General features: G+C 29.8%; 1 protein-coding gene across 2 annotated transcripts; it reads right to left on the bottom strand.

Moving 5' to 3' along the window:
• Window positions 1-1,691: 1,691 nt before the first annotated feature.
• On the bottom strand, window positions 1,692-7,584 carry LOC115695403 (2-oxoglutarate-dependent dioxygenase 19). 2 transcript variants are annotated; one of them, XM_061117421.1, is made up of 5 exons: window positions 7,035-7,428; window positions 4,367-4,620; window positions 2,502-2,829; window positions 1,965-2,218; window positions 1,692-1,918 (listed from the first exon to the last, which is right to left on the bottom strand). In XM_061117421.1, the coding sequence occupies exons 1-4, from the start codon at window positions 7,305-7,307 to the stop codon at window positions 1,973-1,975; spliced, it is 1,101 nt and encodes a 366-aa protein (XP_060973404.1). In that variant the 5' UTR covers window positions 7,308-7,428; the 3' UTR covers window positions 1,692-1,918; window positions 1,965-1,972. The 2 variants fall into 2 exon arrangements, with proteins under 2 accessions (XP_060973404.1, XP_030478328.2); XM_030622468.2 differs by having other exon boundaries at window positions 1,692-2,218; window positions 7,035-7,584.
• Window positions 7,585-17,801: the final 10,217 nt, after the last annotated feature.

Here is a 17,801-nt window from a genome sequence, read left to right as displayed (position 1 = left end):
GGCTACTTTGATTTTTTGTTGTTGTGGGCTTCGAATTCTGTTGGGCTTATATTTTGAAGAGCCCATTTGATGGAGAATTCTTAATACTTTTGGTATCATATTTCTCATAGATTTTGTGTTGTTGTGGGCTTTGAAATTAGTTTCCGAAAAAATCTTTTCTCCATTTTTTTCTACTTCATATGTTTTTGTGCTCTAATTACTTATGTTAGTCTGTTTATTCAACTTGTTCTAACTAGGGTGTTCATTAAATGAAATGGTTTTCGAATTTAATAATTGCGAACAAATATATGTAATATATATTTAGACTCCTTGCTGTTGTTGCTAGAGATTGTTTTGTTGGGCCGCCACTGCTAGATTTGATTTTTCAGACTCTCTTTGTGGTGAGGCTGCGTTACTTGGCTTTACCGATAACGACAGAGAAGAGATGTAATTTTGTTATTGTTGAGAGTGACTCTGGGTGGTGATTAACTCTCTTTTGGAAATGGAGTCTAGGTGGGATATCGAGAATTACACTCGGCAATGTTTAAGCATTTCTTCTTTATTTGCGGGTTATAATTTCTCTAATGTAGCTCGTTCTTGTAATATTTGTGCTCATAATGTAGCGAAATGGACTTTTACACAAAATCGTTATGGTTGTCTGGATGCTAATGACATTCTTTTGAATCTAATTTGTAATGACCTTACAGTCTAACTAGTTCGTTTGTTTAATATAACGATTCTTTTTCAAAAAAAAAATATATATATATTATAATATATTTCGATTTGATGATTAGTATATATGTTAGGATATTAAAATTTAAATAATTTTTTTTTTATCATTACAATTTTATTATATTGATTTTTGAATTTCTTATAACGTTTGATAATGATAAAGTATAAACCGTTCAAACCGTACTGCACTATGCCGTTTTTTTGCAGTGTAAATTTTATTGTTTTAAGATCTCACAGTCACGATTCGGAAAAAAAAAACAACTCGCACCGCGAATACCAAAGTATATAACCCCTAAAGCTTGGAACAAAATTTTTGCTGTTGAAAACTTTTCTAAGAGCTTGTATTCTTTCTTCACCGAATCCTATTCACAGAGTATTTTTTATTTTTCTCTTACTTTTAAACTATCCGAGGAAGCAACCGTGTATTAAAAAAGAACTTTTAAACCAAAAATTCAATATTTGAGTTTTGAGACAGCAACTAGCAATAGATTTCCAAATAGTTATATGTTTTAGGAACCATCTAAGAGCAAAAGAGAAATTAGGTCCAAAATGACATGATAGAATCTTATATATTACAGTGTCTATTTAAGTTTAATTCAACCAAAGTGATCTGTAAAAGTCTGAAACAAAATGATACTTAATTGGTTACAGTCAAGTGTTGTCTTGAGTTGTGACTTGGAATCACCTCTTGTGTTATTTGTCTCTGAATGTAAACTTGTTCTTCAATAGTACAGAATAAATAGCTTCCCCTTCCCCTCATAGGAGAGCTCAAATCAATATAAAATTTATATTCTTCTTTACTTTTATTTTGGCCAAAAGTTTATTTCTTTGTTTTTAATCTTAAAGAACAGCATTGAAGTATATAAAAAAGAGAAATTAAACGTCATGAGCCGGCTACCATATTTGTCTGTATATAGTCATGTGAATTATTTTGTCATTTCAAGCACTATGCCTTTTCAAATGTGAAAAAAATAACAATCTTGATCGATAAATTAAGCACATATTACATAATACATATGTAACCATTCATTACATAACAATTAAGAAAGGCCAAATGGCCTAAAACTCATATTTAATTGACATTGACAACACATAAAACACATACATAAAATGATGTATTGACCTTTAACATATCAATAATGCCAGGAAGCCTTAAAGGAAATTACAACACAAATACTAACAAAATATTTGAGTATGGATCAAAGTGGCCATCAACATAATCACTAAACAAAACACATTATAATAGTTTATAGTACATATTTTATATCGTTATCATATCAATGGAGGATTTCATGTAGCACTTGCTACTTTGCTGAAGTTCTATGTAGTCTTTGTACGACATGCCAGAGTACACCGGAGATTGGCCTTCCTTCTCTAATAGCTCCGGCAATGGCACAACCACCGTGTCCACCGACGGTCCATGTGGCACTGCTATGGAGATCCTTGTCTTCGTGTTGTTCACCACAGCTCTATGCCGTACACTCTTGTATTTACCATTGGTCACCACCTGCAATACAATACAAGAACACATTATATCTATAGGATAATAAAGGAACACATTGTTACAAGTCATTTTTTTTGTTTTTTTGAAAACAATGACCAAAATCATTGATAACTGAATAATGTCATACAGTCTAAATGACAACAAGTTGTTAATCCATCTGAAGAGCATACACAACTAATCCATGTGCAGCCACAATGGCTGACCAAATTGTTACAAGTCATCTTAAGATGTCTAATTGTGGGAGATTTTAGTAACTTGGGTAGTCTCATCTGAACACATTAATTACCTGCATTTGATCACCAAGGTTAACAACAAAGGCATTAGTTATGGCTTCCAACATGACCCATTGGCCTTTGTGTTGAACTTGAAGACCACTCATCTCATTTTGGATTAGAAGAGTGACAAGGCCATGGTCTGTATGAGGTGGGATTCCGATGGCTCGATCGGGCTCTGGGCAAGCTGGATAGTAGTTGGCAGCCAAGAGTTGTAAGCCTTCATCCCAATTCATTGCCTTTGAAATGCAATCCTCTTCTAGTCCTAATGTCTCTGATATTGCTTTTACTACTTTGCTTGCTACTTCTCTTGTTCTTGTACTGAACTCTAAAGCAGTCTCCCTAAAATGAAATTTTACTAAATTTTTAGAATATATGTAGATAGATTTTTAGGTTGGACACATCACATTTACTATGCTGTAGGAGTATTTTTCATTTCATATCTTATTTCTTTAGTTCATATAATATTCATGTATATTGTAGTTCTAATATCTTTTTAGAAAATTCTAAATAATTTATGACATTAAGAAATAAAATAAAAAAAAAAATACATGTACATGTTACTATTTAAATCTTATATATTTTCGGCGCAATATAATTTATAAAAAACAAACATAATGCATAATACATAATTATAATATACGATATCATATAAAAAAAATTGAGATATAATATAAAAAAATATCTACAACTTAATATGCATTACATATACCAATTTTCATCACCAAATTTTGGTGCACTATAACAATTTATGATTTCATTTACAAAAAAATACAGTCTTTTAATGTATTTTTATGTTATACTCTTGTTAATTTATTGCTGATTTTTTTTGTTATTTTTTGTTGTTGTTTTGATATTGTTTGAATATTATTTTTATGTTATTTTATTGTTGTTTTAATAAAACACCATAAAAATATTAAAAAATAAGTATTTGAATGTAAAAATGTAAAATTTTAACAAAAAATAATATTTTATGTAATTATCCTTTTTATGTATAATGTGTTTAAGAATTAAGATCTAAATTTTTCCCAAAAATATAATTCTATTTTTTCTTTTTTCAAATTATAAAATGAGGTATTTGTTGAGTTTTGTGCCCTAAATAAAACTCATTTCAATATAATCAAATTTACTAATTAATAAAGATTAGAAACTGCATTTTATGTTGCATGGTTCACATAATTTATTTCATGATTATGTTTAATATATAAATTCTATTAAGTCCAGAACATATATAAATATATATATATTTATTCATGATTATAGTGTCGTCAGCACAGTAGAATATAATCATGATTATATGTTCAAAAGTTTAATTCTCATGATTTGTCAGTTCACTGGATTTATACTGGCATGATAATCAACGATAAGGTATACTTACACCTTGGATAAGTGTTATGTCCTTTCTAGGGTATTGGCAAAGTTTACCAGTATCGGATGTATGGAGTATACATTGGAAGGGACCGATATTGATCTTAGATAAGATATCATAAACTTACCGTTATATCTTTCTAAGTCAATATCAATGGTTGATCTTAGGTCTATGGATCTTAATCCTGATATGGTTAGTTTCAACTTAGTTGTATTATTTATGTTCTTTGAAATGGAAGGAAAGATCATTCCAATGCATGATGAGAAAAAATTTAATAATTTTTTTATCAATATTTTTTATGCATTTTAAATTTTATTCTATTCTATTCATATACTCATTCACATTCTCATTCTTATATTTTCATTCCTCCCAACCAATAGCCACCTTAAGTCAATCTTATTCTGAAAAATATAACCTTTTTTTTCTTTTTTTTTTTAAGTCATAGAATCTCGTCTTCCAAACAAGTAAGAAATAAATATATGATACAAAATAATTAATATATATTAATACCTGAAGCCTTGTGGGTTGTGAGGGGAATTGAAATGAGGATGAGATATAACCTTAATAAAGTCCCTCCATAGCAAAACTTTATCAATAGCAACATTAAAACTAGTGCCGTACATAATGGGCTCTAAAACACTTCTTTTGGCTCCTTTGTTATTACTTATTATTTCTGGCTTTTCCTCAGCCGGCATATTGAAAAAGTCTCTACACATCTCTATCATTCTCTTCATTAAACTCTCCCCCACACCATGGTTAATCAGCTGATTCATTTTAAATCATTAATAATTAATAACACTATATGTCCCTTTTCTATAAATAATAATAAACATAGTATGCAGTGTACTAATTACTATATATGATCATGACATTCATGTAAAACAAAAAGTTGTAATTAAATATATATATATATATATATTTATATATATATATATATATATTTAGGTGATTGTTACGTGCCAAGTCACGTAGTGTTAGTTTTATTTAATATTTTAGTTTTTTATTTTAATTAATAATTAAAATAGTATAATTATTTGAACGATTTGTTTTATAAAAATAAAATATGTGTCAGTATATTTAGTAAGTAAAACATAATTGTGTTATAATAATGTATGTTATTAATAGTAAAATGTACATTAATCTTCTAATTGAAAAAAGTTCTATTATCTCATTTCATATCTAATAATAGCTACACAACTATATATTTATAGACTTTCACACTCTTTGCAAATTACTAATAAGCACCAATAATATTTTCATATTCTAATATTTTTCAATTTTCTCCTCTTGGTGGTAAAATTAAAAATAAAACTAAAAATAAGCACAAACATATAAGGTAAATACTAATTACAGCCCATTTCATCTTTTTTTTTTATTTATTTTTTTAAGCCCAAGCCCAAAAATCTCTAAGCCAACACAATCAATCTTCTTTTATATTATCTTTTCTAGATATTTTATCTATATTTTTCTTTTTTAAAAAATAAATAAAAAAATTATTAATATTCTCCCAAGATAGGTTTGTTAGAGAGATATGTGTCTAAGATGATTTTTTTAATTTAAAAAGAAATTATTAATATTTAAAAGATTGTTTATTTAAAAGATTGTTTAATTTTTTGGTTTAATTATTGGGTTTATTTTTTAACGGGAGATCAAACTAATCGTTAAATTTAACAGATTAAACCAAGAATGTTAAACCAAAAAATGCCGTTAAATAGGCACTTTTAATATATAAAGATATATAATTTGTTGTAATTATATTCTTAACCTTTTTCCACCGATCGATCTTTTAGGTATATACAAACAAATGACCAGCAATTAGCAAAAAGATAGTGGAATCATATCATATACAAATGTACAAATATATAAATATATACATATACTTATGTATATATAGCCAGAGACTCCTTCAAAAAAAAAAAAAAAAAACACTTGTGGCATATATCATATTATATACGCCTCAACGAATGTGAAAATTAAATAAATATATATAAGTGCATTTTAAGCTTTTTTTTTTTTTTTTTTTTTTTGAAAATAGTGCATTTTAAGCTTAATTTTGTTTTCTAATTAAAAAAAAAAAAAAAAAAAAAAACAGATTTTTTTACATTACACACCTGGGTTATTCTATGGGTGGAAAAAAAAAAAAAAAAAAAAAAAAAAAAAAAAGGTATTTAGCACAAAATGAGGTAAAAAAAATAGAGTTTGAGTTAAATATTTTTGATATAAACACATTTTTTTTTTATAGTGTAAACGAAATATTATATATATATATATATTTCCATGGTTGGGCTGGAAAACTTTTACCTCTATACTTCCATGGTTTCTGAAATGGATAGCTTCTTTTCAAGTTTAGAAAACATGTGTTTGCAGCCTCACTGGCAGCAACATAGTACTATCTATGGTCATGCCTAATCCTAAATGAATCATTGTAAAATCAAAAGATTTTTACTGTAATAGTCCTAACAAAAAGGATGAAACAAGATGTAAAAAATAAAGTAAAATAACTCAAATCTTTGTTTTATTATTGACGATTGAATTAAAATCTAATAGTTGAAGCTCAGTTTTCACAAACAAAACCATAAAATTATATTAAACTCCAACCCAATATTAAATACAAGGCTAATTAGCAATTTTTTGACATGTACTAAATCATGCTCCTTGAATTTTTTTGGCCGTTAAAAATTTTGGATAAAAGTTCAGGGGGCATGATTTAATACATATAAAAATTTGAGGGACATGATTTGGTAGATATCAAAGTCTAGGGAGTATGATTTAGTACCTGAAACAGTAAAATTGAATGAAATTAGACAAAAGTCCTTAAATTTAACAATCTCAATAGTTCAGGGGGAATTTTTAACGGCCAAAAAAGTTCAGGGACATGATTTGGTACATGTCAAAGTTAGGGAAGAAAATTACTAATTAGCCTAAATACAATATTATGTGGTGAAAACTCTATAAAGAAATGAGATCTTGGCTACTTAAGTGAGGATATTATATTGTTTAAAGTACATGATTTTTTTTGCATTAGAAACATTATTCCAATAAATATATGTGTGAATTATAAGAGATGAAACTATAGATCCACATTCCACATATATACCATATCTATCCACAAAGGTAAATAAATCAACTAATTAAAAATAATTTAAGGTATATATATAGATAGATAGATATGTAGTACCAAGAAGAACCCCCATTCCTGGCAAGCTTTTTGGAGGTCATGAAGAATCTTGGAACGTTGTTGAGGTGAGTCAGAGGTGAGGAGTGAGAAATCAATGATGGGAATTGAATGGTCAGGATCATTCAAGTCAGCTTCATGATCTTCATTGGGGTTCCTAATAAATGTGTATTCTGAAGGAACTGATCTAACATCTCTTGATTCTACCAATGCTTTGATACCGTTGGTAATTGATCCAATATTATCATCATCACAGCTCTGCTTTAATGAAGCCATTGAAAAAACTATACAAAAATATATTAAAGAGACAGAGAGAGAGAGAGAGAGAGAGAGACAAAATTATGGTTATGGTTGAGAGAGTAGAAAGCTATAGGTTTCTATATTTAAAGAGATGTACGTACATGAATCATGATTGATGATGAATATAATTAATGTGTATAATTAGTAGAATGCTAAGTCTCCAAAACAGACTATAGGTGGAGTTTTTTTTACTAAAAGTAAAATAAGGTAATTTCTTCTCTGTAGTGTAAACCACTAAACCAGTCGGACCCACGTCACCGGCCAACACAGAAATGCTTTAAAACTTGAGAATAGTCTTTCTTTTTGACTACAAAAAAGCTAAAAATTACTTTTTAAAAAATTTAAAAAGTTGTCACAAAAAAAAAAAAGTTTGGTAAGCATTTAAAAAACAATTTATTGAATAATTTATGAAAAAAGATATAATTAAAAGTTAAATTGTTTTGATTAAAAGACTCTATAATAAATTATTTTTACTAAAAATTTATTTAATTATTTATTATATATTATAAAAAATAAAAATATTTTTTAAATGAAAAAATATTTAGAAATAAATAATATTTAAATTTCTAATTTTTTATTTTATTTTAAAAAATATTTTATATTTATATTTTATTTATTAACAAACAATATCAATTTATGATTTTTATAAACTACAATTTTATCTTTTACAAGTGATAAAAATACAATTTAAAAATAATAAAAAAAATTATTTTTATCAAATGCATATAAATTTATACTATAGAAAAAATAATTAAAAATATATAAAAAATAAAAATTTTATATAACATATTTTTTATATATATATTTGTGATTATAATGAATTAGATTAAAATATTATTATTATTATAATAGAATTTTAACAACTCGGAGCACTTTAAAAATTATAATTTACCAAACACTCAGCTCAGTGTTTTTCACAGTTCTGCTACAGCTGCTTTTTCCCACAACACAGTTGTGCCAAACTAAAATGCTTTAAAGTAGTCATGTTGACATATGGACATGTTAAATATTTATTATTGAAGTAAAAAAAATATATTATTATTAGATATTAGATTTTAGTAGTGTCAAGCGCATTTTATTTTATAATTAGTTAGTAATATTTTTTGAAAATTATTTTTATATGTCACACAATATTTAATTACACTAATAATAATATGACTTCAAAAATAATATTAAACATCAATAATACTTTTTAGCCTTTTTCTTTAAAACAAATACTCAGTAATGATATTTTTTTTGAAAAGATATTTAAAAAGAATCTATATATATATAAAGGAGAAATATGAAGCGGTGACGTGGCGGCTTAAAAGTGCTTTAAAGTCATCTTTCTTTTTCCTCCTTAATTCTCTCTTTTCTTTAATTTTTTATTAATTTCATATATATTAATTAATATAAAATATATTTTTTCCTTAATTCATTTATTTTTTTTTTAAAAAAAAAAATATGATAACAACAAAATATTTAATTATTAGATTTTTTTTGCCACGTTTTAGCTTCTTTTTTAAAATTAAAATTTTAAAAAATAATATACAATTAATATATTTTTTTCTTAATTCATTTAATTTTTTTTTAAAAAAAAAATGATAACTCAACAAACAATTTAGTTATTATGTTTTTTTTGGCCACGTATTGGCTTCTTTTTTCTTTAAATTAAAATTTGAAAAAATAATATACAATTAATATATTAAAAAATCTATATCCTATCATATATACAAAAGTTATTTTTTAATTATTTTATTATTTTCTTTAAAAATCTTCTACTACCACACAAAAATTTATTTTCTAATTATTTTTTTTTTTAAAAAAAAAAATCTTCTACCAAACTCTAAAACAATATAGATAATAATTATCTATATATATATATATATACATTAATTCTAAATGATGCATAAATCGCATCGTTTTTTCATATATATACATTCATCTTTCTCATTTTTATTCTCTCATTGGATTACAATATAGTTCATATAAGATGGTAATTTTATTATTATATTGTTTTCTTTAGTGTTTCTTTATTCTTTGAACCATACATATACCTATATTAGTTTGATTTTATTGACTTAAATACACATCTTTAAGACTTTATTACTAGATAATTTTTTTATTTATAGACTTAATTACCATTAATTTTATATTACCTTAATGAATTAAGAGAGATAATTTTGACTTTTGTGACATGCTCTTTTTTATTTTTGTTTATTATGGTTTTTAATGAGTGTGCATTGTGATAGGAGCAGAAGGCTATAGAAAGGCTATTGTTCTTGATCTAGAGTCAATGACTTTAGATATGTAAATCTCTAATGATTTTTTTTTTTTTTTGAACTCTAATAAATTATTTGGATAATCACTTTTACAATTTTAGAAAATTTATGCATTGTTATGATGACAAATCACATTTTGTATTTGTATTTGTTCTCATATACATGAATTTTTCACTTATGTACTTTATTATTTAAAATCAAAGAAAAATAATAAATTAGAGAGATTATATCTTTAATGAAACAATCACAAATTGGAATCTTAGAGCATAAATTTACAAATTAATATTTTACAAATTATAAAAGAAAAGTATGAGGCGGTGACGTGGCGGTCTAAAATCTCTCTAAAATTATTATTTTTTTCTCCGTAATTCTCTTAATTTTTAATATTTTATTAGAGCATAAATTTACAAATTAATATTTTACTATTATTTTAATAAATTTTCTATAAAAATATCTATCTTAAATTAATTATTTTTTAAAAAACACATAATAATAAATATAAACTAAATTAATAATATTAAATTAAATAATTATTCAATAATTTATACATATGTATTCATAACTATATATACGTGTGAATTTTTTTTTAACTTTGCAGAATATAGGAAAAGTATTTTTTTAATAAAAAAATTTTATAATGAATTAAACATTACGAATTGAACAAAAAAAAAAATCAAGTGTGAGATTATGTAGAAGAAGAAACATGTGTGAGATTATGAATCCAATTTTTTCATAATGTATTATTTTTATATTACAATCATATAAAGTTGATGTCATCATTGTAGTTCCTATTGATTTTTATTTCATTTAATATTATATACATATTAAATGAAATAAAAATCAATTTTTCCATCTTCTTCGAGCCATATTATCTTTACAGATTAACAATAATTTTTTTTGTAAGGAGATTAACAATAAACTTTGATTCTCGATTCAAATGCTATTTTTCAATTCTATTTTCATATATTCAAAATTCTCATTCCATAAACTTTCTAATATTTTTCAATCCATGAAACAAAAATACAAACTTTAATTCTCGTATGAAAAATTAAACTCTCAATCCCAATAATCAATAGAAACAACATCAAATTTTAAGTTCTCAAAATATATAAAAATAAATAAATTAAGAAAACAGATCTCATAAACACAAACTCAAACATGAAAACTCCAGTAAAACACTAAAACTCAAACATTAAAAACACACACAGTAAAATTCGAACTCAGAACTTAACACACACATTAGAATAAAAATTAAACCATAAATGAAGATTTATGCTACTATTTTTCGAATTTCGGTATTTATTAACAACAAATTTAATATTTTAAGTATTTATGTCACAATTTTTTTAATAGTAAACTTAAAATTTCAATATAATTTTACTAAGTAATTATTATTAATTAAAATACATAATATATTTTTTTATATAATTTAAAATATTTTATATATCCGCCGCGAAGCACGGGATGTTTACTAATAATTAATGTTTTTGCCCTTTCTACTTGCGCCTTAATCTATAAGTCTTGTTAAAAGTGTATTAGGAGTAATATAGTCCATCCGTCTGGTTTTGTTTAAATTAACTGTTAAATTGATGATGTAACATCATGAATCATGATGTGGTATTATTCATAGATAGTAGTTGAAAATTTATGGTTAATTAAGATTTTTGCTTTTTGAACTTTGACATATACCAAATCCTGTTTCTTCAACTTTTTTAGTCGTTAAAAATTCCTGAACTATTGAGATTGTTGGATTTAAGGACTTTTTTCTAATTTTTGTAAGAAAAGTCTAACATGGATAAAAGTTCATGGGGCTTGATTTGGTACATGTCGAAGTTCGAGGGACATATTTTGGTAGATATCAAAGTCTAGAGAGCATGATTTAGTACATGGACAATCACAAAATTAGTAAAATTGAATGAAATTGGACAAAAGTCCTTAAATCCAACAATCTCAATAGTTTAGAGAGAATTTTTAACTGGCTAAAAAAGTTTAGGGACATAATTTGGTACATGTAGTCAAAGTTCAGTAAACAAAAATCCTAATCAACCAAAATTTATATACCCTTCGAAAAAAAGAGAATAATAACATGTTTATAACCGTAAATAAAAAACTTAAAAACAATAAATAAAAAGTAAATAATAAGAATCTAAAATTAGATGAATAAATTTAGATTCTCTTGACTTTCAAAAAAAAAAGATAAAAGTAGATACAACCATTAACAATACTACCAATTATGAATTGGCCAAAGAAGAAGATTTTACTATAGAATCATATTTTTTTAGAACTCTACACCTTCTATTTTGAACTAGCAAAAAAAAAAAAATGGATTGTTTAAATGAAATTATTTATATTAAATTGTTTTTAAGGGGTTATGAAATGTTTTTTTTTAATCGTTTCTTAATTATTTTTTCTATTTTGTAATATAATAAAAGTGAACTCTATTTTTCTTTTAGCATTACATATGCCACCTTAAAGTCAATTTCCATCTTAAAAGAGGTCAAATTACTCATTATCCTTTGTTACATTGCCACATCATCAGTACAAATGGTGGTTTTGAACAAAATGAGAGGAAGAATTAAATATGAGCATATGATATTATAAAAAGGGTATTTTTGACAAACTCAATATATTAGGGGGCACAATATCTATTAAGTATGACCCATAATGCACACTATCACTATCTCAGAAATCTCTTAAAGAAAATTTAAAAGAACATTTTGAGAGAAGAACACTAGAAATTTATTTAGTAGAAAGTTTTCTGATGTCCTTACAATGAAAAGGATGGCTCTATATATAGCCATTTACATGAAGTACAATACAAAATAGGAAACTTCCTAGAAATTTCCTACAAGCAAACAAGCACACAAAAGGACACTCTGACAACAAAAGGACAAACCAACAAAATGACAAGCGGAGAAAAAGACAGTCTGACAACAAATGGACAAACTGACTAACTGACAAACATAGAAAATGCCAAACGATAAGAAAAAATTCCTACAAACATCATGACTATAAGGAATTTTTCCACTTATTGCTATCTTACACAAATAGGAGATACGGAATTCTTTCGTTCTTCTTATTAGCGGTCGATAATTGGCTCGTGATCAGCATTGTAGTCTGAGTCATAATTGGGGTCTTCTTGAAGTGGGTGCCAACCTGATGGTTCATCTTCTTCATCACTTCCAGCTGGTGGACATGCATCATAATCAGAATAGACGATCTCCCATTCCAATCCATTGTACTGAAAGAGATAGGGATCCTGGTTGATTTCTTGGTCCATGTATGGATCTTGTGAATCTTCAAAAATGCTTGTCTTACGGAGTAGGACCCCCACAGTGTCTGTTTCTTTGAATAGTGATGAGTTTGTCTTTTTTGCTTTAGGGGCTTGGACCTGATTGTGACTATTCTCGGAGATTTGGAACTTTTCTAGAGCCCTTGCTATGCGTCGTGAATAATCTGAGGGGAACTTTTCCCATGGGGCATCATCTTCTATTCTTGGCCAAATTTCTGGTGGAATAGTCTGATTTTTCTCAAATATAATCTTTTGGAGATCTCTGTACTCTGCATCTTGCTCTCTGAAAGGTGCTTCCTGGGATCCGTATAGTTCAAAAGTGGGATTGCAAACTATTTTCTTGTTCTCGTCCAATTTTGCATTAAGACTGATAAAGAAGACCGTATAGCAATCCATCATGTTGGCTACATGTGGTCCTGATGGATAAACAAAGACGTGTCGATTGTTGCGAACCTTTTCCCATTCATCCCAGAGTATTTTTTGCCACTCCTCTAGAGGAGCGTACCAAGACAAAATGTCCATTTGGATTTCGTAGGCTGGTTTATTTTTTTTCTTGTTCGAGGAACGACTGTATAGCAGTGTGAAGAGCCATAGTTTGGACTTCGATAGCCATTGTACAGAGGCATGTTAGGTACCAAAAAAGATGGGCTATGGACTTTGGAGTGAAAAGTGCAGTCCGAAAGGGGACGAGATGGGCAAAAGGATACTTTGGGTGAATCAAAAAATCGTATTGAAAATAGGGTCCAAGTTTGGAGAGAATCTGTTCGTGAGTATAAATAGCCCTGTGAGAGGCTTTTTCCTTTGCTGACCTTTTGGATTTAGAAAGGATGAGCTTTGCATCTCGGGGAAAAGAGCAGGGAAATGAGCAATTCTTTTGCGATGATGATGATGATGCCATGATATATATGTATGGAATGGTATGGGACGAGTTGTGGCTGATTAAAGGGATGGTTTTGAGTGGGTGTGAGGAGACCATATTTATAGACTTAGGTCTAGATAAGAGGTCGGCCAAGATATTTTCTTTTCCGGGAAGGTGTTTTCTTTCAAAAGAGTAATGATCAAACCATGTTGCCAATCTCAAAAGTTGAGTATTGGTTGTCTTATTCTTTTTTAGGCCTATCATTCCCTTTGATGCAGCAAAATCGGTTTCCACTAAAAAATGATGGCCGATGAGGTGGAACTCAAATTTTGTTATTCCCATCTTGATTGCAATCAGTTCTTTGAGCGTTGAATGATAATGGAGTTGGGAATCTTTGAAGTGTCCACTCTTGTATCCACATATTCGTCTTTTTCCTTGTTCATCTTGCTCTAGAAGGACAGCACCCCAATGTTGGTCACTAGCGTCTGTTTGAAGAACACGTTTTCCGTCAGAAGGAATCTGTAGAGGTGGTAAATTTTGCATGATTTCTTTCAGTTTTTTGACTGCCACCGTTTGGTCATGTGACCATTCTGGACTATTCTTTTTGAGCATATCGCTGAGTGGCCTTGTCAGTACAGATAGTCGGGGAACAAAGTCTCGTAAGTAATTGATGATGCCCAAGAATTGTTGCACCTAAACTTTTGTGAGATTTTCATCTGGGAATTTGAGTAGTTCATGGGCTATATGTGGTTGGGCTTCATATTGTCCTTTGGATAATTTCATCCCAAGGAATTCTATTTGCGTCTGTCCAATAATCATTTTCTTTTCAGACAACATGATACCATGGGCTCTAGTGATAGAAGCAAACTGGGCCAATAACGCTTGATGGGCTTTTGCATCAGGAGAAAAGAGCAAAATATCGTCAATATAGATGAGAGCCTTTTCCAATATTGGGCCATATATTTTGGTCATAGCCTTTTGGAATAGGGAAGGGGCAGTTTTGAGCCCGAAGGGTAGGACGGTCCACTGGAAATGATTATTTGGAATGCAAAAGGCTGTTTTGGGTCGATCATCTGGTTTGATGCCTAATTGCCAAAATCCTGCTTTTAGGTCAAATTTTGAAAAAATATGGGCTTTGGATAAACTGGCAAACAATGAATTCTTATTTGGTATTGGGAATTTATCATCTACTAAGAACTCATTCAGGGGCTTGTAATTTATGACCAACCTTTGCTTTCCTCGAGCTTGCTCTGATCGATTATTGACATAAAATGCATGACATGCCCATGGAGAGGAAGTTGACTCTATTAAACCTTGCTGCTCTAGCTCTTTGCACTCATTGGACGCCATATGTTGGTGTTCTGGATTCATGCCTGGGTGACTAGCCTTTGTAGGGTTGATATCTTCATTAAGCTTAAAAGGAAGGCTTATGAAGAACTGTTGATTTTTCCAAAGAGGATGGTCACATTTCTTCAGGAATTCTGCATGATTATTGGCACATGAGACTTCGATGAGCTCTTTCCTTATCTGATGAAATGGGTCATGGGGTATTAAGAAATAGTTTGGTATTGTTTCCCATGGAGCAAAATGTCGTTTGTAACCAAGTCCACTAGGGAGAATACGCAAACCCTTCTTCTTTGTATAAAGATCGAATCCAACAATTAGGTCTTTTCCGGGCAATTTTGATCCAATGACTCTGTGAGTAACAGAACACCCTGGGAAGAACTGCAATCGAATCGGTTTGCTGATGAGTTCTGTGCAAAAAATACCTCCATTTGCAGCATGGAAGTATTGTTTCTCTTTCTTCCAATATTCTTTTGGAAGAATATCAGGGTTCATTATTGTGTATGATGCTCCCGTGTCAAAGAATCCGGCCACTTTTATCGGCTTGGCATATTTTGTTGGAAGAACTCGCACAGTGAGGACAGGGGATGGCTGCAGTGTGTGAATAGTGGACATTTGATAGCATTCTGGAGTGTCTGAATCACTCCATTGTTCGAATGCACAAAGGGAGTCTGAGTTGAATTCATCATCGGTGGAGAAGATTGACTCTATGTCGTTCTCTTTAAGAGACATCCCGGTCGTTTGTTGAATATGTGATATGAGCTTGACTGTTTTTCCTTTTGGGCACTGTTTTGCATAATGCCCCTTTTTTCCACACACAAAACATCGATCAGATTTTTTGCGAAAGTCACGCTTCTTTCGTAAAAATTTTATTTTACGTCCCTTGTGTTTCGAGAACTTGAACGTCTTGAACTTGGTTTTTTTTTCTTTGGGGTTTTGCAGGAACACGAAGATTCAGAAGGGCATTTGATGAGTAAATCTCGTCTGCTACAAACTTTGCCTAGTTTTTTGGATTGCTTCATAAATTCCTGGAGAAATTTCTTCTGGGAGCACATTTTTTCAAGGGCCTTTAAGACTAGTTGGAAAATTTCTCCAATTGTAGCATCCGTTAGGCTTTTCCCTGATCCAGAGAGTAGCCTGAAAGTTTCTTCGCCAAGAGGCTCTGGAATAGAGGAAAGGAAGGCTTGCTTTAGATTTGGATCATCAATTCCACCTATTTTGTAGAATCGTTTAGTCATTCTTTTGTAATGCTTTTCTAAGTCTCTTTTGTCCATTGAACAACACTTGAGCTTGAAAAACTCTGCTCTAAGTCTTTCAGTTACTTGTGCATCTTGGCCACAAAATTCGACATAGAGATGGCTTAGGGCATTTGCGACAGATGGGAGTTGCAGGAAAGTCATCTATCTATATTCACCTAAGCTTGTCCACCAATCTTGCAAAGTTCCAGTGAATCTTGAGACAAAATTCAAGAGGATCGTCCCCGTCTGTGCCTGTGGTTTTTGTGTCTCCAAGCTAAGCCAAGCTTGAAATTCTTGGAATCTCTCTCGCCATTTAGATGGGGGAATGTCATCAAGAGTAAAAGTTTGAAACTTAGAATATTTACTCTTTTGGTGATGCTTGGATTCTGTGTTCTTTGTAGCTGCTTCTTCTTCATCTTCTTCACTTTCATCTTCACTTTTGACAATAGGCTCGGTTTGAGAGTATGCTTCTTCTGCAGATTGAGCCATAAAATAAGGGGGTACGTCATCATCAGAAGTATCCGAGTCTTTAGACTCGTCACTAGTACCCGAATCTTGGGATTCGTTACTAGTATCTGAATCTTGTGAGCAAGTTTCAGAATTTTCTTCTTAGTCAGAAGAAGAAGAAGAAGACTGACTATCAAATTCTTCATCTGGTCGGTGGAGCATGGCAGAAATAGGATTATGTTGGGCCATGAATTGCTTTGGCTCTTTTTCGGATAGGAAGGATGCTCATGGAGGAGAATTGTCTAGGCTTTCCTTTTTCTTCCCCTTTTTGGTTTTTTGTTGTTGATTTTCGTCAAGCATTCGTCTAAGTCGGAGAAGTGAGTCTTCTTGCGAAGAGACTGAGAAGGGTGATGTTGGAGAGGTCTTTGGCATGGTTGAGAACTGCCATGGTACTGATGGTGTATTTGCTCCAAAGAGTGTTGTATTTCCTCCAAAGAGTGTTGACGGAGGCCCCGTAGGGTATGATTCTCGTTGAAAAAATTGCTTTTTTAGAGATTCATACTGGGTTTTGAGGGCTTTCATTTCTGCTTCTTTAGCCAAGAATAATGACATTGGAACAGAGTTTGATTTTATGATGGCCATGAGTTCGTCATGCGTCTGTTGAATCTTGTTCGTCAACTTTTCAATAATCGTATCTTGTGATTGTTGTTTGACGATTGTCTCTGTGCGGGTGATGTGTTTTTCTACCCGTTTTAAGACGTGGTTTTGGGCGATCATATTTTCTGTTTGCCAATTTAATACTTCTTTGGCTGCTGAGACCTTTTGTAAAGTTCCATCAGCATTCCTTGTCGTAGGATTGTGTATTTTTGGATGGTGGGAAGTGGTGCCCTGATCTTCAGTTTTTTCAAACCTCTTGAGAGGAGGAAAATGTTCATCATAATCAATGGATGGGCTGGAGGTGATCATGTTTGCGTCAGGAAGTGATTGAACTGATTGTTGAACAGCTGGTGTTGGAAATTTTTCTCCATG

This window comes from Cannabis sativa, chromosome 6, assembly GCF_029168945.1.
Source record: "Cannabis sativa cultivar Pink pepper isolate KNU-18-1 chromosome 6, ASM2916894v1, whole genome shotgun sequence".
Taxonomy (NCBI): Eukaryota; Viridiplantae; Streptophyta; class Magnoliopsida; order Rosales; family Cannabaceae; genus Cannabis; species Cannabis sativa.
Note: the sequence above shows the minus strand (reverse complement) of the source record. Positions and strands in the feature narration are given on the sequence as shown.